The sequence below is a fragment of the Phyllobates terribilis genome, unplaced genomic scaffold (assembly GCF_046119375.1).
Source record: "Phyllobates terribilis strain yellow unplaced genomic scaffold, ASM4611937v1 Scaffold_11__3_contigs__length_659146591, whole genome shotgun sequence".
In the NCBI taxonomy this organism is placed as follows: Eukaryota; Metazoa; Chordata; class Amphibia; order Anura; family Dendrobatidae; genus Phyllobates; species Phyllobates terribilis.
In genome coordinates this window covers 631,054,858-631,079,072 of record NW_027362771.1, presented here as the reverse complement: position 1 = coordinate 631,079,072, position 24,215 = coordinate 631,054,858, and the positions used below count along the sequence as shown (strand labels likewise).

The 24,215-nt window shown below is 53.6% G+C and overlaps 1 protein-coding gene and 1 long non-coding RNA gene across 2 annotated transcripts; both read right to left on the bottom strand.

Annotated features, from left to right (window-relative positions):
* Nucleotides 1–21,027: 21,027 nt before the first annotated feature.
* On the bottom strand, nucleotides 21,028–21,960 carry LOC141165437 (olfactory receptor 11A1-like). The gene has a single exon (XM_073651037.1). The coding sequence runs from the start codon at nucleotides 21,958–21,960 to the stop codon at nucleotides 21,028–21,030; it is 933 nt and encodes a 310-aa protein (XP_073507138.1).
* Nucleotides 21,961–22,355: 395 nt separating this feature from the next.
* Nucleotides 22,356–23,497, bottom strand: LOC141165436 (uncharacterized). The gene is made up of 4 exons (XR_012251159.1): nucleotides 23,392–23,497; nucleotides 23,255–23,311; nucleotides 22,955–23,051; nucleotides 22,356–22,466 (listed from the first exon to the last, which is right to left on the bottom strand). It is a non-coding gene; the product is annotated as an uncharacterized lncRNA (long non-coding RNA).
* Nucleotides 23,498–24,215: the final 718 nt, after the last annotated feature.

Below are 24,215 nucleotides of genomic sequence, written 5' to 3'. Positions count from 1 at the left end.
GCGTCAGAGCCTGGGTGTGAGCATCTGAGCGTGAGCGTCAGAGCGTGGGCGTCAGAGCGTGAGCGTCAGAGTGTGAGCCTCCGCGTGTGAGCGTCTGAGCGTGAGCGTCTGAGCATGAGCATCCGAGCGTGAGCGTCCGAGCGTGAGCATGAGTGTCTGAGCATGAGCGTCAGAGCATGAGAGTTCGAGCGTGAGCGTCAGAGCGTGAGCATCCAAGCGTGAGCATCCGAGCATGAGCTCCCGAGCGTGAGCATGAGCGTGAGCGTCACAGCGTGAGCGTGAGAGCCTGAGCGTCAAAGCGTGAGCATCCGAGCTTGAGTATCAGAGCGTGAGCATGAGCGTCAGAGCGTGAGCATCCGAGCGTGAGCGTCTGAGCGTCCGAGAGTGAGGGTCAGAGCGTGAGCGTCCGAGCGTGAGTGTCCGAGCGTGTGCCTGAGCATCCGAGCGTGAGCGTCCGAGCGTGATCGTCAGAGCGTGAGCGTGAGCATCAGAGCGTGAGCGTCCGAGCGTGAGCATACGAGCCTGAGTGTCTGAGCGTGAGCGTCCGAGTGTGAGCATCAGAGCGTGAGCGTGAGCATCTGAGCGTGAACGTCAGAGCGTGAGCGTGAGCATCTGAGCGTGGGCGTCAGAGCGTGAGCGTCAGAGCGTTAGCGTGATTGTCCGAGCATGAGCGTCCGAGCGTGAGCGTCCGAGCATGAGAGCGTGAGCGTCAGAACGTGAGCGTCAGAGCCTGAGCATGAGCGTCAGAGTGTGAGAGTGAGCGGTAGAGCGTGAGCCTCAGAGCGTAAGCGTCTGAGCGTGAGCGTGAGAGCGTAAGCGTCTGAAGGTGAGCGTGAGCGTCCGAGCTTGAGCGTCAGAGCGTGAGCGTCTGAGCTTGAGCGTCAGAGCGTGAGCGTCTGAGCGTGAGCGTGAGCGTCCGAACGTGAGCGTCAGAGCATGAGCGTCCGAGCGTGAGCGTCTGAGAGTGAGCGTCAGAGCGTGAGCGCGAGCGTCCGAGCGTGAGCGTCAGAGCGTGAGCGTCCGAGCGTGAGCGTCCGAGTATGAGCATCAGAGCGTGAGCGTCCGAGCGTGAGCGTCAGAGCGTGAGCGTCACAGCATGAGCATGAATGTCAGAGCCTGAGCATGAGCGTCAGAGCGTGAGTGTGAGCGTCAGAGCGTGAGCGTTAGAGCATGAGCGTCTGAGCGTGAGTGCGAGCGTCAGAGCGTGAGCGTTAGAGCATGAGCGTCTGAGCGTGAGCGTGAGTGTCTGAGCGTGAGAATCAGAGAGTGAGCGTTAGAGCGTGATCGTCTGAGCGTGAGCGTCTGAGCGTTAGCGTCCGAGCGTGAGCGTCAGAGTGTGAGCGTGAGCATCAAAGCGTGAGCATCTGAGCGTGAGCGTCCGAGCGTGAGTGTCCGAGCGTGTGCCTGAGCATCCGAGCGTGAGCGTCCGAGCGTGATCGTCAGAGCGTGAGCGTGAGCATCAGAGCGTGAGCGTCCGAGCGTGAGCATACGAGCCTGAGTGTCTGAGCGTGAGCGTCCGAGTGTGAGCATCAGAGCGTGAGCGTGAGCATCTGAGCGTGAACGTCAGAGCGTGAGCGTGAGCATCTGAGCGTGGGCGTCAGAGCGTGAGCGTCAGAGCGTTAGCGTGATTGTCCGAGCATGAGCGTCCGAGCGTGAGCGTCCGAGCATGAGAGCGTGAGCGTCAGAACGTGAGCGTCAGAGCCTGAGCATGAGCGTCAGAGTGTGAGAGTGAGCGGTAGAGCGTGAGCCTCAGAGCGTAAGCGTCTGAGCGTGAGCGTGAGAGCGTAAGCGTCTGAAGTTGAGCGTGAGCGTCCGAGCTTGAGCGTCAGAGCGTGAGCGTCTGAGCTTGAGCGTCAGAGCGTGAGCGTCTGAGCGTGAGCGTGAGCGTCCGAACGTGAGCGTCAGAGCATGAGCGTCCGAGCGTGAGCGTCTGAGAGTGAGCGTCAGAGCGTGAGCGCGAGCGTCCGAGCGTGAGCATCAGAGCGTGAGCGTCCGAGCGTGAGCGTCCGAGTATGAGCATCAGAGCGTGAGCGTCCGAGCGTGAGCGTCAGAGCGTGAGCGTCACAGCATGAGCATGAACGTCAGAGCCTGAGCATGAGCGTCAGAGCGTGAGTGTGAGCGTCAGAGCGTGAGCGTTAGAGCATGAGCGTCTGAGCGTGAGTGCGAGCGTCAGAGCGTGAGCGTTAGAGCATGAGCGTCTGAGCGTGAGCGTGAGTGTCTGAGCGTGAGAATCAGAGAGTGAGCGTTAGAGCGTGATCGTCTGAGCGTGAGCGTCTGAGCGTTAGCGTCCGAGCGTGAGCGTCAGAGTGTGAGCGTGAGCATCAAAGCGTGAGCGTCCGAGTGTGAGCATCAGAGCGTGAGCGTGAGCGTCCGAGTGTGAGCGTCCGAGCGTGAGAGTCAGAGCGTCAGCGTCAGAGCGTGAGCATCACAGCGTGAGCATGAGCGTCCGAGCGTGAGTCTCAGAGCGTGAGCTTCCGTGCGTGATCGTGAGCATCAGAGCTTGAGCGTCCGATCGTGTCAGAGCGTGAGCGTGAGCGTCCGGGCGTGAGCGTCAGAGCTTGAGCATCAGAGCGTGAGCGTCCGGGCGTGAGCGTGAGTGTCAGAGCCTGAGCATGAGCGTCAGAGTGTGAGCGTCCAAGCATGAACATCAGAGAGTGAGCGTCAGAGCGTGAGCGTGAACGTCAGAGCGTGAGCATCTGAGCGTGAGCCTCTGAGCGTGAGCGTCTGAGCGTGAGAGTCCGAGTGTGAGCATCAGAGCGTGAGCATCAGAGAGTGAGCGTCAGAGCCTGAGCATGGGCATCAGAGCGTGAGCGTCCAAGCGTGAGCTTCAGAGCGTGAGCGTGAACGTCAGTGCATGAGCGTCAGAGCGTGACCGTGAACATCAGAGCGTGAGCTTCAGAGGGTGAGCGTGAACGTCAGAGCGTGAGCTTCAGAGCGTGAGCGTCTGAGCGTGAGCATCTGAGTGTGAGCGTGAGCGTCTGAGCGTGAGCGTCCGAGTGTGAGCATCCGAGCATGAGCATCAGAGCGTGAGCGTCCGAGCGTGAGTGTTAGAGCGTGAGCGTGAGCGTCCAAGCGTGAACGTCCGAGCGTGAGCGTCAGAGCGTGAGCGTCAGAGCGTGAGCTTCCGAGCGTGAGCATCAGAGCATGAGTGTCCGAGCGTGTCAGAGCATGAGCGTCTGAGTGTGAGCGTCAGAGCATGAGCGTGAGCGTCAGAGCCTGAGCATGAGCGTCAGAGTGTGAGCGTACGAGCGTGAGCATCAGAGCGTGAGCGTGATCGTCTGAGCGTGAGCGTCCGAGCGTGAGCGTCCGAGCGTGAGCATCAGAGTGTGAGCATCAAAGCGTGAGCATCTGAGCGTGAGCGTCCGAGTGTGTGTGTCAGAGCGTGAGCGTTAGTGTCCGAGCGTGAGCGTCAGAGTGTGAGCGTGAGCATCAAAGCGTGAGCATCTGACGTGAGCGTCCGAGTGTGAGCGTCAGAGCGTGAGCGTGAGCGTCCGAGTGTGAGCGTCCGAGCATGAGAGTCAGAGCGTCAGCATCAGAGCGTGAGCGTCACAGCGTGAGCATGAGCGTCCGAGCGTGAGTCTCAGAGCGTGAGCTTCCGAGCGTGATCGTGAGCATCAGAGCTTGAGCGTCCGATTGTGTCAGAGCGTGAGCGTGAGCGTCCGGGCGTGAGCGTCAGAGCTTGAGCGTCAGAGCGTGAGCGTCCGTGCGTGAGCGTGAGTGTCAGAGCCAGAACATGAGCGTCAGAGTGTGAGCGTCCAAGCATGAATGTCAGAGCGTGAGCGTCAGAGAGTGAGCGTGAACGTCAGAGCGTGAGCATCTGAGCGTGAGCATCTGAGCGTGAGCGTCTGAGCGTGAGCGTCCGAGTGTGAGCATCAGAGCGTGAGCATCAGAGAGTGAGCGTCAGAGCCTGAGCATGGGCGTCAGAGCGTGAGCGTCAGAGCGTGAGAGTCTGAGCGTGAGCATCTGAGTGTGAGCCTGAGCATCTGAGCGTGAGCGTCCGAGTGTGAGCATCCGAGTGTGAGCATCAGAGCGTGAGCGTCCGAGTGTGAGCATCCGAGCGTGAGCATCAGAGCGTGAGCGTCCGAGCGTGAGTGTTAGAGCGTGAGCGTGAGCGTCCAAGCGTGAACGTCAGAGTGTGAGCGTCCGAGCGTGAGCATCAGAGCGTGAGCGTGTGAGCGTGATCTTCCGAGCGTGAGCATCAGAGCATGAGTGTCCGAGCGTGTCAGAGCGTGAGCGTGAGCGTCTGAGTGTGAGCGTCAGAGCATGAGCGTGAGCGTCAGAGCTTGAGCGTCAGAGCGTGAGCGTATGAGCGTGAGCATCAGAGCGTGAGCGTCTGAGCGTGAGCGTCCGAGCGTGAGCATCAGAGCGTGAATGTCAGAGCGTGAGCGTGAGCATCAGAGCATGAACGTCAGAGAGTGAGCGACAGAGCATGAGCGTGAGCGTCCGGGCGTGAGCGTCAGAGCGTGAGCGTGAGCGTCAAAGCCTGAGCATGAGCGTCAGAGCGTGAGCGTTAGAGCATGAGCGTCTGAGTGTGAGCGTGAGTGTCTGAGCGTGAGAATCAGAGAGTGAGCGTCAGAGCGTGATCGTCTGAGCGTGAGCGTCTGAGCGTTAGCGTCCGAGCGTGAGCGTCAGAGTGTGAGCGTGAGCATCAAAGCGTGAGCATCTGAGCGTGAGCGTCCGAGTGTGTGCGTCAGAGCGTGAGCGTGAGCGTCCGAGCGTGAGCGTCAGAGTGTGAGCGTGAGCATCAAAGCGTGAGCATCTGAGCGTGAGCGTCCGAGTGTGAGCATCAGAGCGTGAGCGTGAGCGTACGAGTGTGAGCGTCCGAGCGTGAGAGTCAGAGCGTCAGCGTCAGAGCGTGAGCGTCACAGCGTGAGCATGAGCGTCCGAGCGTGAGTCTCAGAGCGTGAGCTTCCGAGCGTGATCGTGAGCATCAGAGCTTGAGCGTCCGATCGTGTCAGAGCGTGAGCGTGAGCGTCCGGGCGTGAGCGTCAGAGCTTGAGCATCAGAGCGTGAGCGTCAGAGCCTGAGCATGAGCGTCAGAGTGTGAGCATCCAAGCATGAACATCAGAGCGTGAGCGTCAGAGCGTGAGCGTGAACGTCAGAGCGTGAGCATCTGAGCGTGAGCCTCTGAGCATGAGCGTCTGAGCGTGAGAGTCCGAGTGTGAGCATCAGAGCGTGAGCATCAGAGAGTGAGCGTCAGAGCCTGAGCATGGGCATCAGAGCGTGAGCGTCCAAGCGTGAGCTTCAGAGCGTGAGCGTGAACGTCAGTGCATGAGCGTCAGAGCGTGACTGTGAACTTCAGAGCGTGAGCTTCAGAGGGTGAGCGTGAACGTCAGAGCGTGAGCTTCAGAGCGTGAGCGTCTGAGCGTGAGCATCTGAGTGTGAGCGTCTGAGCATGAGCGTCCGAGTGTGAGCATCCGAGCATGAGCATCAGAGCGTGAGAGTCCGAGCGTGAGTGTTAGAGCGTGAGCGTCCGAGCGTGAGCGTCAGAGCGTGAGCGCGTGAGCGTGAGCTTCCGAGCGTGAGCATCAGAGCATGAGTGTCCGAGCGTGTCAGAGCGTGAGCGTCTGAGTGTGAGCGTCAGAGCATGAGCGTGAGCGTCAGAGCCTGAGCATGAGCGTCAGAGCGTGAGCGTACGAGCGTGAGCATCAGAGCGTGAGCGTGATCGTCTGAGCGTGAGCGTCTGAGCGTGAGCGTCCGAGCGTGAGCATCAGAGTGTGAGCGTCAGAGCGTGAGCGTGAGCGTCAGAGCCTGAGCATGAGCGTCAGAGCGTGAGCGTACGAGCGTGAGCATCAGAGCGTGAGCGTGATCGTCTGAGCGTGAGCGTCTGAGCGTGAGCGTCCGAGTGTGTGTGTCAGAGCGTGATCGTGAGTGTCCGAGCGTGAGCGTCAGAGTGTGAGCGTGAGCATCAAAGCGTGAGCGTCTGAGCGTGAGCGTCCGAGTGTGAGCGTCAGAGCGTGAGCGTGAGCGTCAGAGCCTGAGCATGAGCGTCAGAGCGTGAGCGTACGAGCGTGAGCATCAGAGCGTGAGCGTGATCGTCTGAGCGTGAGCGTCTGAGCGTGAGCGTCCGAGCGTGAGCATCAGAGTGTGAGCATCAAAGCGTGAGCATCTGAGCGTGAGCGTCCGAGTGTGTGTGTCAGAGCGTGATCGTGAGTGTCCGAGCGTGAGCGTCAGAGTGTGAGCGTGAGCATCAAAGCGTGAGCGTCTGAGCGTGAGCGTCCGAGTGTGAGCGTCAGAGCGTGAGCGTGAGCGTCCGAGTGTGAGCGTCCGAGCATGAGAGTCAGAGCGTCAGCGTCAGAGCGTGAGCGTCACAGCGTGAGCATGAGCGTCCGAGCGTGAGTCTCAGAGCGTGAGCTTCCGAGCGTGATCGTGAGCATCAGAGCTTGAGCGTCCGATTGTGTCAGAGCGTGAGCGTGAGCGTCCGGGCGTGAGCGTCAGAGCTTGAGCGTCAGAGCGTGAGCGTCCGTGCGTGATCGTGAGTGTCAGAGCCAGAACATGAGCGTCAGAGTGTGAGCGTCAAAGCATGAACGTCAGAGCGTGAGCGTCAGAGCGTGAGCGTGAACGTCAGAGCGTGAGCATCTGAGCGTGAGCATCTGAGCGTGAGCGTCTGAGCGTGAGCGTCCGAGTGTGAGCATCAGAGCGTGAGCATCAGAGAGTGAGCGTCAGAGCCTGAGCATGGGCGTCAGAGCGTGAGCGTCCAAGCGTGAGCTTCAGAGCGTGAGCGTGAACGTCAGTGCATGAGCGTCTGAGTGTGAGCGTCAGAGCATGAGCGTGAGCGTCATAGCCTGAGCATGAGCGTCAGAGTGTGAGCGTACGAGCGTGAGCATCAGAGCGTGAGCGTGATCGTCTGAGCGTGAGCGTCCGAGCGTGAGCGTCCGAGCGTGAGCATCAGAGTGTGAGCATCAAAGCGTGAGCATCTGAGCGTGAGCGTCCGAGTGTGTGTGTCAGAGCGTGAGCGTTAGTGTCCGAGCGTGAGCGTCAGAGTGTGAGCGTGAGCATCAAAGCGTGAGCATCTGACGTGAGCGTCCGAGTGTGAGCGTCAGAGCGTGAGCGTGAGCGTCCGAGTGTGAGCGTCCGAGCATGAGAGTCAGAGCGTCAGCATCAGAGCGTGAGCGTCACAGCGTGAGCATGAGCGTCCGAGCGTGAGTCTCAGAGCGTGAGCTTCCGAGCGTGATCGTGAGCATCAGAGCTTGAGCGTCCGATTGTGTCAGAGCATGAGCGTGAGCGTCCGGGCGTGAGCTTCAGAGCTTGAGCGTCAGAGCGTGAGCGTCCGTGCGTGAGCGTGAGTGTCAGAGCCAGAACATGAGCGTCAGAGTGTGAGCGTCCAAGCATGAATGTCAGAGCGTGAGCGTCAGAGCGTGAGCGTGAACGTCAGAGCGTGAGCATCTGAGCGTGAGCATCTGAGCGTGAGCGTCTGAGCGTGAGCGTCCGAGTGTGAGCATCAGAGCGTGAGCATCAGAGAGTGAGCGTCAGAGCCTGAGCATGGGCGTCAGAGCGTGAGCGTCAGAGCGTGAGAGTCTGAGCGTGAGCATCTGAGTGTGAGCCTGAGCATCTGAGCGTGAGCGTCCGAGTGTGAGCATCCGAGTGTGAGCATCAGAGCGTGAGCGTCCGAGTGTGAGCATCCGAGCGTGAGCATCAGAGCGTGAGCGTCCGAGCGTGAGTGTTAGAGCGTGAGCGTGAGCGTCCAAGCGTGAACGTCAGAGTGTGAGCGTCCGAGCGTGAGCGTCAGAGCGTGAGCGTCAGAGCGTGAGCGTGTGAGCGTGATCTTCCGAGCGTGAGCATCAGAGCATGAGTGTCCGAGCGTGTCAGAGCGTGAGCGTGAGCGTCTGAGTGTGAGCGTCAGAGCATGAGCGTGAGCGTCAGAGCTTAAGCATCAGAGCGTGAGCGTATGAGCGTGAGCATCAGAGCGTGAGCGTCTGAGCGTGAGCGTCCGAGCGTGAGCATCAGAGCGTGAATGTCAGAGCGTGAGCGTGAGCATCAGAGCATGAACGTCAGAGAGTGAGCGACAGAGCATGAGCGTGAGCGTCCGGGCGTGAGCGTCAGAGCGTGAGCGTGAGCGTCAAAGCCTGAGCATGAGCGTCAGAGCGTGAGCGTTAGAGCATGAGCGTCTGAGTGTGAGCGTGAGTGTCTGAGCGTGAGAATCAGAGAGTGAGCGTCAGAGCGTGATCGTCTGAGCGTGAGCGTCTGAGCGTTAGCGTCCGAGCGTGAGCGTCAGAGTGTGAGCGTGAGCATCAAAGCGTGAGCATCTGAGCGTAAGCGTCCGAGTGTGTGCGTCAGAGCGTGAGCGTGAGCGTCCGAGCGTGAGCGTCAGAGTGTGAGCGTGAGCATCAAAGCGTGAGCATCTGAGCGTGAGCGTCCGAGTGTGAGCATCAGAGCGTGAGCGTGAGCGTACGAGTGTGAGCGTCCGAGCGTGAGAGTCAGAGCGTCAGCGTCAGAGCGTGAGCGTCACAGCGTGAGCATGAGCGTCCGAGCGTGAGTCTCAGAGCGTGAGCTTCCGAGCGTGATCGTGAGCATCAGAGCTTGAGCGTCCGATCGTGTCAGAGCGTGAGCGTGAGCGTCCGGGCGTGAGCGTCAGAGCTTGAGCATCAGAGCGTGAGCGTCAGACCCTGAGCATGAGCGTCAGAGTGTGAGCATCCAAGCATGAACATCAGAGCGTGAGCGTCAGAGCGTGAGCGTGAACGTCAGAGCGTGAGCATCTGAGCGTGAGCCTCTGAGCATGAGCGTCTGAGCGTGAGAGTCCGAGTGTGAGCATCAGAGCGTGAGCATCAGAGAGTGAGCGTCAGAGCCTGAGCATGGGCATCAGAGCGTGAGCGTCCAAGCGTGAGCTTCAGAGCGTGAGCGTGAACGTCAGTGCATGAGCGTCAGAGCGTGACTGTGAACTTCAGAGCGTGAGCTTCAGAGGGTGAGCGTGAACGTCAGAGCATGAGCTTCAGAGCGTGAGCGTCTGAGCGTGAGCATCTGAGTGTGAGCGTCTGAGCATGAGCGTCCGAGTGTGAGCATCCGAGCATGAGCATCAGAGCGTGAGAGTCCGAGCGTGAGTGTTAGAGCGTGAGCGTCCGAGCGTGAGCGTCAGAGCGTGAGCGCGTGAGCGTGAGCTTCCGAGCGTGAGCATCAGAGCATGAGTGTCCGAGCGTGTCAGAGCGTGAGCGTCTGAGTGTGAGCGTCAGAGCATGAGCGTGAGCGTCAGAGCCTGAGCATGAGCGTCAGAGCGTGAGCGTACGAGCGTGAGCATCAGAGCGTGAGCGTGATCGTCTGAGCGTGAGCGTCTGAGCGTGAGCGTCCGAGCGTGAGCATCAGAGTGTGAGCATCAAAGCGTGAGCATCTGAGCGTGAGCGTCCGAGTGTGTGTGTCAGAGCGTGATCGTGAGTGTCCGAGCGTGAGCGTCAGAGTGTGAGCGTGAGCATCAAAGCGTGAGCGTCTGAGCGTGAGCGTCCGAGTGTGAGCGTCAGAGCGTGAGCGTGAGCGTCAGAGCCTGAGCATGAGCGTCAGAGCGTGAGCGTACGAGCGTGAGCATCAGAGCGTGAGCGTGATCGTCTGAGCGTGAGCGTCTGAGCGTGAGCGTCCGAGCGTGAGCATCAGAGTGTGAGCATCAAAGCGTGAGCATCTGAGCGTGAGCGTCCGAGTGTGTGTGTCAGAGCGTGATCGTGAGTGTCCGAGCGTGAGCGTCAGAGTGTGAGCGTGAGCATCAAAGCGTGAGCGTCTGAGCGTGAGCATCCGAGTGTGAGCGTCAGAGCGTGAGCGTGAGCGTCCGAGTGTGAGCGTCCGAGCATGAGAGTCAGAGCGTCAGCGTCAGAGCGTGAGCGTCACAGCGTGAGCATGAGCGTCCGAGCGTGAGTCTCAGAGCGTGAGCTTCCGAACGTGATCGTGAGCATCAGAGCTTGAGCGTCCGATTGTGTCAGAGCGTGAGCGTGAGCGTCCGGGCGTGAGCGTCAGAGCTTGAGCGTCAGAGCGTGAGCGTCCGTGCGTGATCGTGAGTGTCAGAGCCAGAACATGAGCGTCAGAGTGTGAGCGTCAAAGCATGAACGTCAGAGCGTGAGCGTCAGAGCGTGAGCGTGAACGTCAGAGCGTGAGCATCTGAGCGTGAGCATCTGAGCGTGAGCGTCTGAGCGTGAGCGTCCGAGTGTGAGCATCAGAGCGTGAGCATCAGAGAGTGAGCGTCAGAGCCTGAGCATGGGCGTCAGAGCGTGAGCGTCCAAGCGTGAGCTTCAGAGCGTGAGCGTGAACGTCAGTGCATGAGCATCAGAGCGTGACCGTGAACGTCAGAGCGTGAGCTTCAGAGGGTGAGCGTGAACGTCAGAGCGTGAGCGTCAGAGCGTGAGCGTCTGAGCGTGAGCGTCCGAGTGTGAGCATCCGAGCGTGAGCATCAGAGCGTGAGTGTTAGAGCGTGAGCGTCCAAGCGTGAACGTCAGAGTGTGAGCGTCCGAGCGTGAGCGTCAGAGCGTGAGCGTCAGAGCGTGAGCGTGTGAGCGTGATCTTCCGAGCGTGAGCATCAGAGTATGAGTGTCCGAGCGTGTCAGAGCGTGAAGGTGAGCGTCTGAGTGTGAGCGTCAGAGCATGAGCGTGAGCGTCAGAGCTTGAGCGTCAGAGCGTGAGCGTACGAGCATGAGCATCAGAGCGTGAGCGTGAACGTCAGAGCGTGAGCGTCTGAGCGTGAGCGTCCGAGTGTGAGCATCAGAGCGTGAATGTCAGAGCGTGAGCGTGAGCATCAGAGCATGAACGTCAGAGAGTGAGCGACAAAGCATGAGCATGAGCGTCAGAGCGTGAGCGTCAGAGCGTGAGCGTGAGCGTCAAAGCCTGAGCATGAGCGTCAGAGCGTGAGCGTCCAAGCGTGAACGTCAGAGCCTGAGCGTCAGAGCGTGAGTGTTTGAGTGTGAGCGTCTGAGCGTGGGCGTGAGCATCTAAGCGTGAGCGTCCAAGCGTGAGCATCAGAGTGTGAGCATCAGAGCGTGAGCCTGAGCATCAGAGCGTTAGCGTCTGAGCTTGAGCGTGAGCGTCTGAGCGTGAGTGTTTGAGCGTGAGCATCCGAGCGTGAGCATCCGAGCGTGAGCGTCAGAGCGTGAGCATCAGACCTTTAGCGTCCGAGTGTGAGCGTCAGAGCGTGAGCGTCCGAGATTGAGCGTCAAAGCATGAGCGTGAGCGTCAGAGCGTGAGCGTCCGAGCGTGAGCGTCAAAGCATGAGCATGAGATCCGAGCGTGAGCACCCAAGCGTGAGCGTCAGAGCGTGAGCGTGAGCATCCGAGCGTGAGCGTCAGAGCGTGAGCGCGAGCATCCGAGCGTGAGTGTCAGAGCGTGAGCGTCAAAGCGTGAGCGTCCGAGCGTGTGCGCCCGAGCGTGAGTGTCAGAGCGTGAGCGCGAGCATCCGAGCGTGAGCATCAGAGCGTGAGCGTGAGCGTCAGAGTGTGAGCATGAGCGTCCGAGCGTGAGCGTCAGAGCGTGAGTGTCCAAGCGTGAGCGTCAGAACATGAGCGTGCGAGCGTGAGGGTGAGCGTCAAAGCGTGAGCGTGAACATCTGAAAGTGAGCGCCCGAGCGTAAGCGTCAGAGCGTGAGCGCGAGCATCCGAGCGTCAGCATCAGAGCGTGAGCATCAGAGTGTGAGCATGAGCGTCCGAGCGTGAGCGTCAGAGCGTGAGTGTACGAGCGTGAGCATCAGAGCGTGAGCATCAGACCTTTAGCGTCCGAGTGTGAGCGTCAGAGCGTGAGTGTACGAGCGTGAGCGTCAGAGCGTGAGCATCAGACCTTTAGCGTCCGAGTGTGAGCGTCAGAGCGTGAGCGTCCGAGATTGAGCGTCAAAGCATGAGCGTGAGCGTCAGAGCGTGAGCGTCCGAGCGTGAGCGTCAAAGCATGAGCATGAGATCCGAGCGTGAGCACCCAAGCGTGAGCGTCAGAGCGTGAGCGTGAGCATCCGAGCGTGAGCGTCAGAGCGTGAGCGCGAGCATCCGAGCGTGAGTGTCAGAGCGTGAGCGTCAAAGCGTGAGCGTCCGAGCGTGTGCGCCCGAGCGTGAGTGTCAGAGCGTGAGCGCGAGCATCCGAGCGTGAGCATCAGAGCGTGAGCGTGAGCGTCAGAGTGTGAGCATGAGCGTCCGAGCGTGAGCGTCAGAGCGTGAGTGTCCAAGCGTGAGCGTCAGAACATGAGCGTGCGAGCGTGAGGGTGAGCGTCAAAGCGTGAGCGTGAACATCTGAAAGTGAGCGCCCGAGCGTAAGCGTCAGAGCGTGAGCGCGAGCATCCGAGCGTCAGCATCAGAGCGTGAGCATCAGAGTGTGAGCATGAGCGTCCGAGCGTGAGCGTCAGAGCGTGAGTGTACGAGCGTGAGCATCAGAGCGTGAGCGTGCGAGCATGAGGGTGAGCGTCAAAGCGTGAGCGTGAGCATCAGAGCATGAGCGTGCGAGCGTGAGCGTCAGAGCGTGAGCGCGAGCATCCGAGCGTGAGCATCAGAGCGTGAGCGTGAGCGTCAGAGCGTGAGCATGAGCGTCCGAGCGTGAGCGTCCGAGCGTGAGCATGAGCATCAGAGGGTGAGCGTCAGACCGTTAGCGTGCGAGCGTGAGCGTCAGAGTGTGAGCGTCCGAGCATGAGTGTCAGAGCGTGAGCGTCAGAGCGTTAGCGTCCGAGTGTGAGCGTCCGAACGTGAGCATGCGAGCGTGAGCATCCGAACGTGAGCGTGAGCGTCAGAGCATGAGCGTCCAAGCGTGAGCGTCAGAGCGTGAGCGTGAGCGTCTGAGCGTGAGCGTCACAGCGTCCGAGCGTGAGCGTCCGAGCGTCATAGCGTGAGCGTCCGAGCATGAGCGTCAGAGCGTGAGCGTCAGAGCATGTGAGCGTGCGCATCCGAGCATAAGCATCAGAGCGTGAGCGTGAGCGTCAGAGCGTGAGCGTCAGAGCGTGAGAGCGTGAGCGTCAGAGCGTGAGCGTCAGCGTCAGAACGTAAGAGCATGAGTGTCAGAGCGTGAGCGTCCGAGCGTCAAAGCGTGAGCGTCAGAGCGTGAGGGTGAGCGTCTGAGGGTGAGCGTCTGAGGGTGTGAGGGTGAGCGTGTGCGGGTGAGCCGCTGACGGCCGCCATCTTTTTCTGAAATCCCGCGTCGCTGATTGGCCGCGGCCTGACCATTCAGCGACGTGGGATTTCCTGGACAGACAGACAGACAGACAGACAGACAGGATAAGACAATTATATATAGTAGATGCAGTGAGTCCAACGGCTGACAATTTTAGGAAAACCCCAGAAAGAATTTAAAGACACATAGAGCAGGGCCACAGTAACAAGTACGACATGTTCCCATTAGAAAGGAGAGGGTCTGCTATACAGTTATAGGGTATGCAGGGAGTCCAACTGCTGATCAATTTTAGGAAAAACCCCACTAGGAACTTAAAAAGACATAGAGCAGGGCCACGGTAACAACAAATTCCAATTAGAAAGGAGAGAGTCTCCCATACTGTTGGCCTATGGAGTGAATGCAAGGGATGCCAAAAAAGTGGAGGCCTTTCAATGCCCCTTGGAAGAGATGTGGAGGAGGGCCTCATAAAAAAATGTTCCCATTAGAAAGGAGTGGGCATCCTATATTTGTAATGTCCATGCATTAAGTCTATGGGCTGACAAACACTTACCCCTGGGTGGTATACATGAATATACTGTATCAAGAAAAAAATTTGACGGGCATCATAAACAACCTTTAAAAAAATTAGGTGGGTTTTGCATCACGGACCACGGTCACCATGGTGATATGGTGGTGGAGGATGGGGAGAAGGAGGAGGACAAGAGCAAATAGCCAAAATCAGGAAGCGTTTACCCATGAGTGGGTGTGAAGAGGTGCATGGGAATACACCTCTCAAGAAAAGACACTGGATTTGAGTTTATGTTACGCTGCTATCATTCGCTGGTGTTGAGAAGTCTGGCCCAATCCAGCCCTTGTTCATTTTTATAAGAGTCAGCCTGTCAGCATTTTCAGTTGACTGGCGGATGCGCTTATGAGTTATAATTCCACCAGCGGCACTAAAAACCCGCTCTGATAAAACGCTGGCGGCAGGGCAGGCCAGGACCTCCAAAGCATAAAGAGCCAGTTCATTCCACGTATCCAGCTTGGATACCCAATAATTATAAGGCACAGCGGAATCATGGAGGACGTTGGTACGGTCGGCAAGGTACTCCTTCAGCATCTTCCCAAACTTTGCACTCCTTCTGAGAGTACCCCGTGCCTCAGGGCCTGTGCAATGGAAGGGGCTGAAAAAACTCTCCCAGAACTTTGACAGTGTTCCCCTGCCTCTGCTGTATTGAAGTTGTGTCTCTCTCACCTGTACTCCTTGGCTGTCCAACGAACTGTGACCTCCAGCGTTTTCAGATGGGAATTTTTTAATAGTTCCGCAACAAGGGCCTTCTGGTACTGCCCCATTTTTAAAGACCTGTCCGCCTCAGAAATAAGAAATATAAAGTTCTCATTGTAGCGTGGGTCTCGACGTGTCACCAACCAGTAATGACTGTCACCGAAAATTTTTAAAACGCGAGGGTCATGGGAAAGGCAGCGTAACATAAACTCAGCCATGCGTGCCAGACTACTAAAAGGCAAGACTTCCGTGTCCTCACCAAGAGGATGACTGGCCATGTACTCCTCCTCCTCCTCCTCTCTGTCCTCTGGCCATCCACGCTGAACAGACGGTATGACAGCTGTGCAGGCAGTACCATCTATAGTGCATGACACTAGTTCCTGTCCTTCCTCCTCCTCCTTATCTTCCTCCTTGTCATCCAATCCACATTAGGATGGGATGAGGCTTTGCTGTGTGTAATCACCCTGTATGGTTCTTTACTCTATCTCATCGTGCTCTGCCTGCAATGCATCCTCTTTGATTGTGAGCAGAGAGCGTTTCAGAAGACAGAGAAGTGGAATGGTGACGCTAATTATGGCGTCATCGCCATTCACCATCTTGGTGGAGTCCTCAAAGTTTTGGAGGATGGTACATGTAACATTCATGGCGGCGTGCTTGCATGGTGCACCATCTCCCACTATGCAAGACTGCAATCTTACCTGTCAGTCCATGCTGCACTGTTTGTTTCAGTTCCTGCTGTGTCCATGTCTCTTGTCTGATTGCTTAGGTCATTGGCGCGTCTTTCTGCTTGTTTCTTAGAGCTACCGTGTGCACAGTCCTAATGCGTACCCAGCCTATTGCTGTGAGTCACTGGATACTTAAACCCCCTCCACCTAGTAGGAGGGGACTGAGCAACACTTTCACTCTGTTTGTCTTTTTCAACTGATGTGCCAGGTCCTGTCCTGACTCTAGTTTGTCCACCACCCTGGGGGCTGAGTACCCAGGGCCTTTTCCTGTACCTGTGACTTGTAGTCTGTTCCCGCCACCCTAGGGGCCGAGTACCCAGAGCCGCTATCTGTATCTCTGACTTCTAGTCTGTTTCCGCCACCCTGCGGGCTGAGTTCCCAGGCTCGTTCCTGTATCTTATTCCCAGTTCAGTTCCTGTCTGAACAGTGTCCTAGTCCGTTACCTGTTTGTCTCTATGTCTGTACCTTTCCCTTTTCCTGCAGTATCTGAACCTGCACCTAACTCCAACTCATCTCTGTACTTCTGTTTGTGAGTTTTGTGTCCACTCGCAACTTAATTGCAAGTACTTTGTGTGTATCTGGTTCTGCTCGTTCTGTTTCCCTGCTTCTGTATCTAACTCCTGTGTTCCAGCTATCTTCTTGTGTTCTCCAGTCTGTTCCATGTGAACAGAGCCCTGCCCTGTCTTCCGCATCTGTGGGTTTTACTCTGCTTTGCTTTTTCACCACATCTGCGGGTTTTGCTCTGCTTTGCTTGTCTATCGCAGCTGCGGGTTTTGCTCTTCTTTGCTTTTCTACCGCATCTGCGGTTTTTGCTCTGCTTTGCTTGTTCACCGCATCTGCGGTTTTCCTCTGCTTTGCTTGCCCACCGCATCTGCGGGTTTTGCTCTGCTTTGCTTGTCTACCCCATCTGCGGGTTTTGCTCTGCTTTGCTTTTTCACCGCATCTGCGGTTTTCCTCTGCTTTGCTTGTTCACCGCATCTTCGGGTTTCGCTCTGCTTTGCTTGTCTACCGCATCTGTGGGTTTGGCTCTGCTTTGCTTGTTCACCGCATCTGCAGTTTTGCTCTGCTTTGCTTGTTCACCGCATCTGCGGGTTTTGCTCTGCTTTGCTTGTTCACCGCATCTGTGCGTTTTGCTCTGCTTTACTTGTCTACCACATCTGCGGGTTTTGCTCTGCTTTGCTTGTTCACCGCATCTGCAGTTTTGCTCTGCCTTGCTTGTTCACCGTACTTGCGAGTTTTGCTCTGCTTTGCTTGTTCACCGCTTCTGCGGTTTTGCTCTGCTTTGCTTGTTCACCGCATCAGCGGGTTTTGCTCCGCTCTGCTTATCTACCGCACCTGCGGCTCCTTTCCTGTTTCCCAGTCTGTACAGGTCCCTATCCTGCCAGCGTTTCTAGCTGCCAGTACCCGCCTCTCTGCATGTCAGCTGTGCATGCCTGTGCCAACCTGTCGGCACGCCAGTCGTGCCTGCCAGTGCCCACCTGTCTGCATACCAGCTGTGCCTGTCAATATCCACCTGTCTGCATACCAGCCGTGTTTGCCAGTACCCACCTGTCTACATGCCAGTCTAACCTGTCTGTTCCTGCATTCCCCGGTGTGGGTCAACAGTTGTGACCGGGGTCTGACCTGGAGTAGCACCTGGTCCCTCTGCTCGGTCCCTCCCTGGTTCACGGAGTCGACTGAGCAGCCGTGCGACCTTGGTTGGAACAGGTTGATACTTAGTTTAGCCCCTCCAGGCACTCCTCGGTTCATGGTACAATGGGATCACTAATCACGCTCAAGCCAGTCAGACCGGGTGCGAGCGCAAGAGTACATATGTCTGACATCCATGTCCACTTCTGAGGTCTTATGTGTGGAGTCTGAACTGAATACCCACGGCCTTGTTGATGCTGGTACTCAACAACTGCGCTCTTCTGCTCACAAATCCTTCCCAACATCTGCAGTGTAGAGTTCCAAGGAGTAGGGACATCACACACCAGTCTGTGAGCAGGAAGCTGCGAATGCTGCAGAAACACTGCAAGGGTGGCTGAAGCTGTAGCTGACTTTCTAAGATGGGCACACAGGCGGCGTACTTAAACAAGCAGATCCGGCAGCTCCGGGTAGGATTTGAGAAACCACTGAACCCTCAGGTTAAGCACATGGGCAAGACATGGTATGTGTGTGAGCTCGCCTCACCTCAGAGCCGCCACCTGGTTTCAGCCATTGTGACACACGACCATGCCTGGCTGTAGGTTCAGCGGTGTGAGCCAGAGATCTGCCTCCTTTATCAGAGCTGTCTACAACTCTTCAGCATTGTGCGGTTTTTCACCTAAGCATTTTAGCTTTAGCACAGCCTGTTGCCGCTTGGCCGAGGCAGTTCTGCAGTGCTTCCAGCTTGTGACTGATCTGGTCATTTCGGAAATGGAGGCTGAAGAGGAGGAGTTGGCTGAGGAGGATGAGATGCAGGAGCTGTAGACCATGGGGGCAACCTGATTGACCTAGGGCCAACAATCCTTGGTGTCGGGAGGACGTGTTCCGTCCCAAGGTCCGACTGGGTCCCGGCTTCCAATATGTTAACCCAGTGTGTGGTCAGCGAGATGTGCCATCCCTGCCCACAAGCACTTGTACACGTGTCCGTGGTTAGGTGGACTTTACCGGTAACTGAGTTGTTGAGAGCACTGCTAATGTTTTGGGACACGTGCTTGTGTAATGCGGGGACGGCACACCAGGAGAAATTAGTGGCGGCTGGGGATTTAGTACCAATGGACGGCCACCGCCACCTGGTTGGGAATGCTACCATTTCCACGAGCTTAAAAGACAACATTTCGAGCACAAGCAGTCGTGAAATGTGAGAATTTAGTAGTGTGGCCTGTGGGACGTTGGCTGCATATTTGCGCTTGCGTTCCAAGAACTGGGGTATGGACAACTGAATGCTGCGCTGAGACAAGGACATGGACGTTCTTCCTGATGCTGCTACTTGAGAGTGTGCAAAGACAGGTGCAGGGCAGGATGCATCATCGCATGCACAATGGAAAGGGGATTGGCTTGCATCCACAACAGCGGAAGAAGCAATGGTGCCACCCGCAGACACTGTTCCTGGACCCTGGGGTTCGGCCCACAAAGTCGGGTACTTTGCTGCCATGTGCCTGATCATGCTGGTGGTGGTCAGGCTGGTCGTTTTGCCACCACTTCTGGTGATGGCCTGGCAGGTGGTGCAAATGGCCTTTTTGTGGTTATCGGCAGAGTCTTTAAAAAACAATCAGACTCGGGAAGACCTAACAGTTTTACTGGCAACTTCCTTCGTGTTGGTGTTATGGGGAGCGGTTGCCTGCCTTCTGTCTGTGGCCACTACACTGCTTCTTCCTGCCTGTTGGGGTGCTTTGCCCCCCAGTGTGCTGCTGTCCTCGCTCTGTATGTCCTCCTGCCAGGTTGGGTCAGATACTATATCGTCCACCACCTCGTCTTCCACTTCCGCACCCTGGTCCTCCTCCTGACTTTCTGGCAATTGTGTCTCATCATCGTCCACCTCTTGTGACACTTTCCCACCGTCGCCTTCGTGTGACTGTGGCTGCTCAAATATTTGGGGATCGCTACACTCAATCTCTTCTTGCCCTGCTTCAAGTGGACCGAGCGAGAGGCCGAATCTATAAATGGAAAAGTGAACAGCTCTTCAGAGTGTCCAAGTGTGGGATCAGTTGTCTCTGGGTACTCAGCATGGTGGGAGGAAGGAGGATCAGGGTGAGGAATAGGCGGTCCAGACTCACGGCTACTGAGACTTGACCGTGTGGAAGACAGGGTGGTTGTGGTGGTGGCTAAGTGACTGGAAGCATTATCTGCTATCCAACCAACAACCTTTTGACACTGCTCTGGGTTCAATAGTGGTGTGCTGTGGTCCCCTAGGAATTGGGACAGGAAGGTCAGGCGAGAAGATGTGGGTGTTTGTTGCGGCAAAATTTTGGTTTGCCCACGGCCTTGTCCTCAGCCTCTGCATGCACCATTACCATCACGTCCAGTTTCCCTTCCCTTGCCACGTGCCTTGCCCATTTTAAATAGAGGACAGTATCTTCCATGCTCACTACAAATGACTGAGTTTGGAGCGAACTTATATGTGAGCCATTTGAGGGAGAAAACAGAGTGTCAAATATGTGGCCTGTAGGAAACTGTTTTGAACAGCAAACCAGTGTCAAAAACTTTGCTGACAGACTGAAATAAATTTTTAATGGAGCCCAGAAATGGCAGTATTTTCTGAAAACTTATATGTGATCTGTGTGATGAAGAAAACACAGTTTTAAATAGCTGGATTTCTAGTGCTGTAATATGGAAAGGACCTGGCAGTATTCTGCAGTGCCAGCAAGCAAATGTTGCAGAAAAACCATGTTCTCTGGATTGCTTTTTAAGCAAATAATGAGGATTAAGATGCAAAAAAAATTATTCCTCTCCCCTGAGACCTGGGCCTATTTCTAAAAATATCTAAAAGCAGTAGAAGGCAGAACTGGAATGGAGCCTCTTGTCCTATGGGCACTGCAGTCTGTTATATACCCCGCCTGCCTGCCTATATACACTGCCTGCCTGATGTCTCTGCAGGTGGATTAGTTAGTCCTCAAAAGGACTGTTTGTTAAGATGGATATGTGTAATGTAAGTTTTTTCTCCCTACACTACCTAATACACAATTAAATCTCTCCCTGACACAGCAGCAGCTCTCCCTACTCTGTCTGATCCGGAGTGACTGTGACGAGCATGGCGGTGACAGGTCTTATATAGACCTGATGACGCTGTGCGGCCAGCCAATCACTGTACTGCCCACAACCAACATGGCTACGGCATTACTGTGCATGGCAGGCAATCCCAGCATGTTCATTGGCTCTCAAAAGAGCACCAAACATGCAGGGAGGAGAACCGAGTTCCCACCCGAGCAACCTGGAAATACTCGCTGAGCTTGTTGAGCACCAGGTTGCTCGGGTGAGAACCGAGTAGTGGCGAGCACGTTCGTTCATCACTATTTACTGCACTGAAGAGGCCATAGTGCGAAACGTGTGTCAGGGGGTCCCGTGGTAACTGTTATGTGCTTATTTTCCTTTCATGTCTAACATTTTATCCTAAGCATTTCTTTGTCCTTTCAGTGCCAAGTGCCTGTTAAGTTTCAATAGCATTCTGAAGTTTGGTTTTTCTATTGTTATCTATTGGAGAGTTATTCAGACATATACTGTCACCTTCTTATATAGGATTTTGTAATAATTAAGCACGACCATGAGAAGACACCGTGGTTTCTGTATCCCACTTTCCTTATGACAGAGATGCTCACATATGGCAACCTCTCCTCTGCAAGGAAAGGGCAGAGACTCCCCGTTCTTGGCATTAATGGAACAATATCGCAAAATAGTAATGCTTAAGATATCCACACCAAGTATTCAGAACATTTTGTTGCATCTGTGCTGCCATATTACAAGAAAGAAACAAAATTGTATATATGTATACAAGGTACATGATGACGAGTCCTGCTCTATATTAACCCAACTGCAGGATAGCTCCAATAACTAGAAGGCTTTTACATAACCGTATTTTCAATGACAAAATGTGTGAATCATTTATCAAGAACCCATTTAGAATTAATGTAATCTTTGTTTAGTGTCTCCCTCAGACTACCTGAACACTCAAAGTCCGAAAAGACCAATCCAGTGGAGGAATAGGCAGGCATTTCAGAATTGTTCTCCACCTCTATCGAATCCTGAAGTTCTGTCTGAGAGTTGTCTATCCACCATCATCTCACTCATTATTTTTCCTTAGCATTACGCCCATTCATACTATCAAAATATAGTTGTGTTTTTGTAACTTATGGACACTTACGAGATCCATCAATATAGATGTTAGACCACTATAAGCATCCTAGGAAGCTACTTATCCTTTTTTTGCCACAGGCTTGCATACAGGGTGATAATTTTGTTTAATATTTAAGGTCCAGTTTATAAAAAAAAACATAAAAAATACAATAGAAATAACATACATCATGTAATATTTATTCATTTTCTCCTGATTGTTTCTGGACATAAATAGTTCAGCACGGCCATTTTGATTTCTTGATTTCTTAAGCCATATATGATTGGATTGAATAAAGGCGTAATTACAGTGTACATAAGAGACAACACTTTGTTAACAGTGGTGGAATACCCTCCACGGGGTACAACATATATGACAAAGAGCGCTCCATAATAGGTACCTACGACAGCCAGGTGTGAGCTACAGGTAGAAAACGTCTTCTTCCTTCCGGTGACTGATGTGATCTTCAAGATGGTTACAAATATATAACCATAAGTGACGACAATAAACACAAAGGGGATTGTGGTAACGATACCAGAGAGGAATAACACCTCATATTTCACAACAGAAACATCTGAGCAGGAGAGTTCCAGAAGTGGTCCAAAGTCACAAAAGAAGTGGTCAATGTCTCTGGGACCACAGAACCACAATGTCTGCAGCAAAAATATTGGACTAAGGGTTAGTGCAAAACCAAGAAACCAGCATCCAACAACCAGATATATGCAAAGTTTGTCATCCATAATGGTTGAGTAGTGCAATGGTCTACAAATAGCGAGGTAACGGTCGTAGGACATTGCCGTCAGCAGAAGACATTCGGTAGTTGCAAAAGCTCCAAAAAAGAAAAATTGAGCTATACAACCTGTCAAGACCAAACTACCTCCATCTGTCAAAGTAATGCTCACCATGATTGGAACAACATTTGAAGTGACCAATATATCGGAGAAGGAGAGGTGACCGAGAAAGAAGAACATTGGAGATCGGAGGCGGTAACTGATTGACACCAACAAGATGATGATAAGGTTTCCAATTACTGTGACCAAATAGATGAGCAGACACATGCAGATAAAGAGGAACTTGAAGTTGTGCAGGTTTCCAAACCCTCTGAGGATGATTTCTGATATGAAAGTCTTGTTCATTGTACATTTGGGTGAATGAATGTAAGATGCAATGATGAATGGGATCTTAGAAAATCACCATGATGGCATTAAAAAGAGAACTTTAATTTCATGTAACATGTATGATATCTTGATAAAACTTGAAACATCTGCCATATAAAAGGAACAACCACATAAAATTGATTGACTTTGATTAGCAGAAGGAACGAGTGAATGTTCAAAGGTCTTAAGAGGTTTTTCAGAGTCATAGAACCTCTTTTCATATCTAAAATTGAGGAACTTTAAGTTAATGGAAACCTGTCAGGAATTTTACTGTCATCAAACTAATTTCCTCACTAGGTAGGGTAGTAAAAGACAAGTTAACACACATGAATGGATTTTTCATTGCTGAAAAAGTATTAAGGATGGGCCTATCTCTGGCTAGTGCATTGCTCTCCTGTGTTATTTCCTATGTAGCACCAACCCATATGCTTAGTTGAAATATCTTCTGTATCTCTTCTTCTACAGCTTCTTCATCAAAAAGACATCTATAAAGCACATTGAGATGAAGTTACTTAGAGACTAATTTAAAGTATTAATTTACTATCTGGGAATCAGCTAGTTATTCATGCAGCCTCCAAAACATAATGATTCAAAATTAATTTTTACAGCCAGGCAGTGCCAATTTTGGCAAGGTATTATAGAAGATCAAAAAGAGTGACCCTAATTATACGTCAATGTTGGTTTTCCATGGATGTTTGATCAGGGTCCTGCAAGTGTCTTCTGCTGCTACTCAAATGCTGCTGCCACTCAAATGCTAGCTTATGTAATTTCATGATGTCGCTGGGGTTTGCAAACATCAATGGCTCCCAGCATGCCTTTCGAGTGCTGGCAAAAGAAGTTTGTAGGATCCTGGCCACCAGCTGCCAAATAGTTTTGATGTGGACTTTAAACCAGGGTATTGAAAACAGTAGCAAGAATAGAAATGAAAACTCCTAGACCCAGTGAAAAATCTTTAACAGGATTCCCTACTTACTGTGTGCCTTTAGTAAAATTGGCTTCTTCTTACATTGCAATGGGGTCTTCGGGCCTCTTCAGGCATCTAGACTAGTGTGCTCTCTATATCAATGCCTCTAGGAGTGGAATGAAAGGGAGGATTTAGATTTAAAGAGAACCAGCTGAGCATTATTACTGTCACACATCTTTACAGAATAACATGTCTTTGAACTGCACGAGCTCCTCATTTGTTCAAGTTCATGTTTTTCTAGTTGTAGGAAAGTAAAAAGCACTTCCCCTGAGAAAAACATGCCACCTTAAGTGTCTAACTACAGATCACCTGGTAACTTGCGAAGTCCTCATTCATCATGCCAGGATCACTCTTGACCGTGGTAATCTAAGAGTTAAACAATTGAGTTTTAAAGTTATTCTACCAGAGTTACTAGAACAGGAGCTAAATTGTCATTGGCCAAGTACCATTTTGAAGACTTGGCATGTTGGTATTTCTCCAAGTGCAGACTTTTTGTAGACCATGGATAAGTCATTGTGAAAACTGCAGGTCTGATCCAATAAACTTCTCATAAAATAGTGCAGGTTTTAGGTACCTGAATAAACTCGCTAGAAGAAATAAGAAAGTATATTCTGTTGGAGGCCAGGCTTTAAAAACAGAGTAAAGTCTATCTCATGCACTCTAGGATTTATTATGGGTAGTGTTGAGCAAATTTGTTCGGAATTTCAAATTCGTGTTCGTGTTCGGGTGTTCCGGCTTGTTTGTGCCAAAAAATTAGGTCCGTCCATGAACATCCCTGATTTGCCAGACTGTCATGCAGATGTTATCTGTGTGACAGCGTGGCAAATCAGGGATGTTCGTGGGCGGGGCCGATTTTTTGGCACGAACAAGCCGGAACACTCAAACACGAACCTGGATTTGAAATTTCGAACAAATTCGCTCAACATTAATTATGAGTGCAACAATAAGACCCTGTGTAGCTCATCTGAACTAAACTTGGACCTCCATACAACCGTTACATAACCCAAGTTTGCTTATATAAAACTACACTACATATCATGCTCGAAAAATGTTAAAAAGCTGCAGAAATTGGAAATGCTAAAATATGGAATATATACTGTATGTTATTAATAATCATCTCATGTTGATCCTACATAGATTTGTATCTGTGATAATCTACTAAATTTACCTTGATTACTTCCCTGATGCTTCACGTCAAAACCGAATCACCAGTAAAAGACACGATTCCTTCCAGCTGCCGTCTTCTATTGCCAGGAAATATATAACCCCG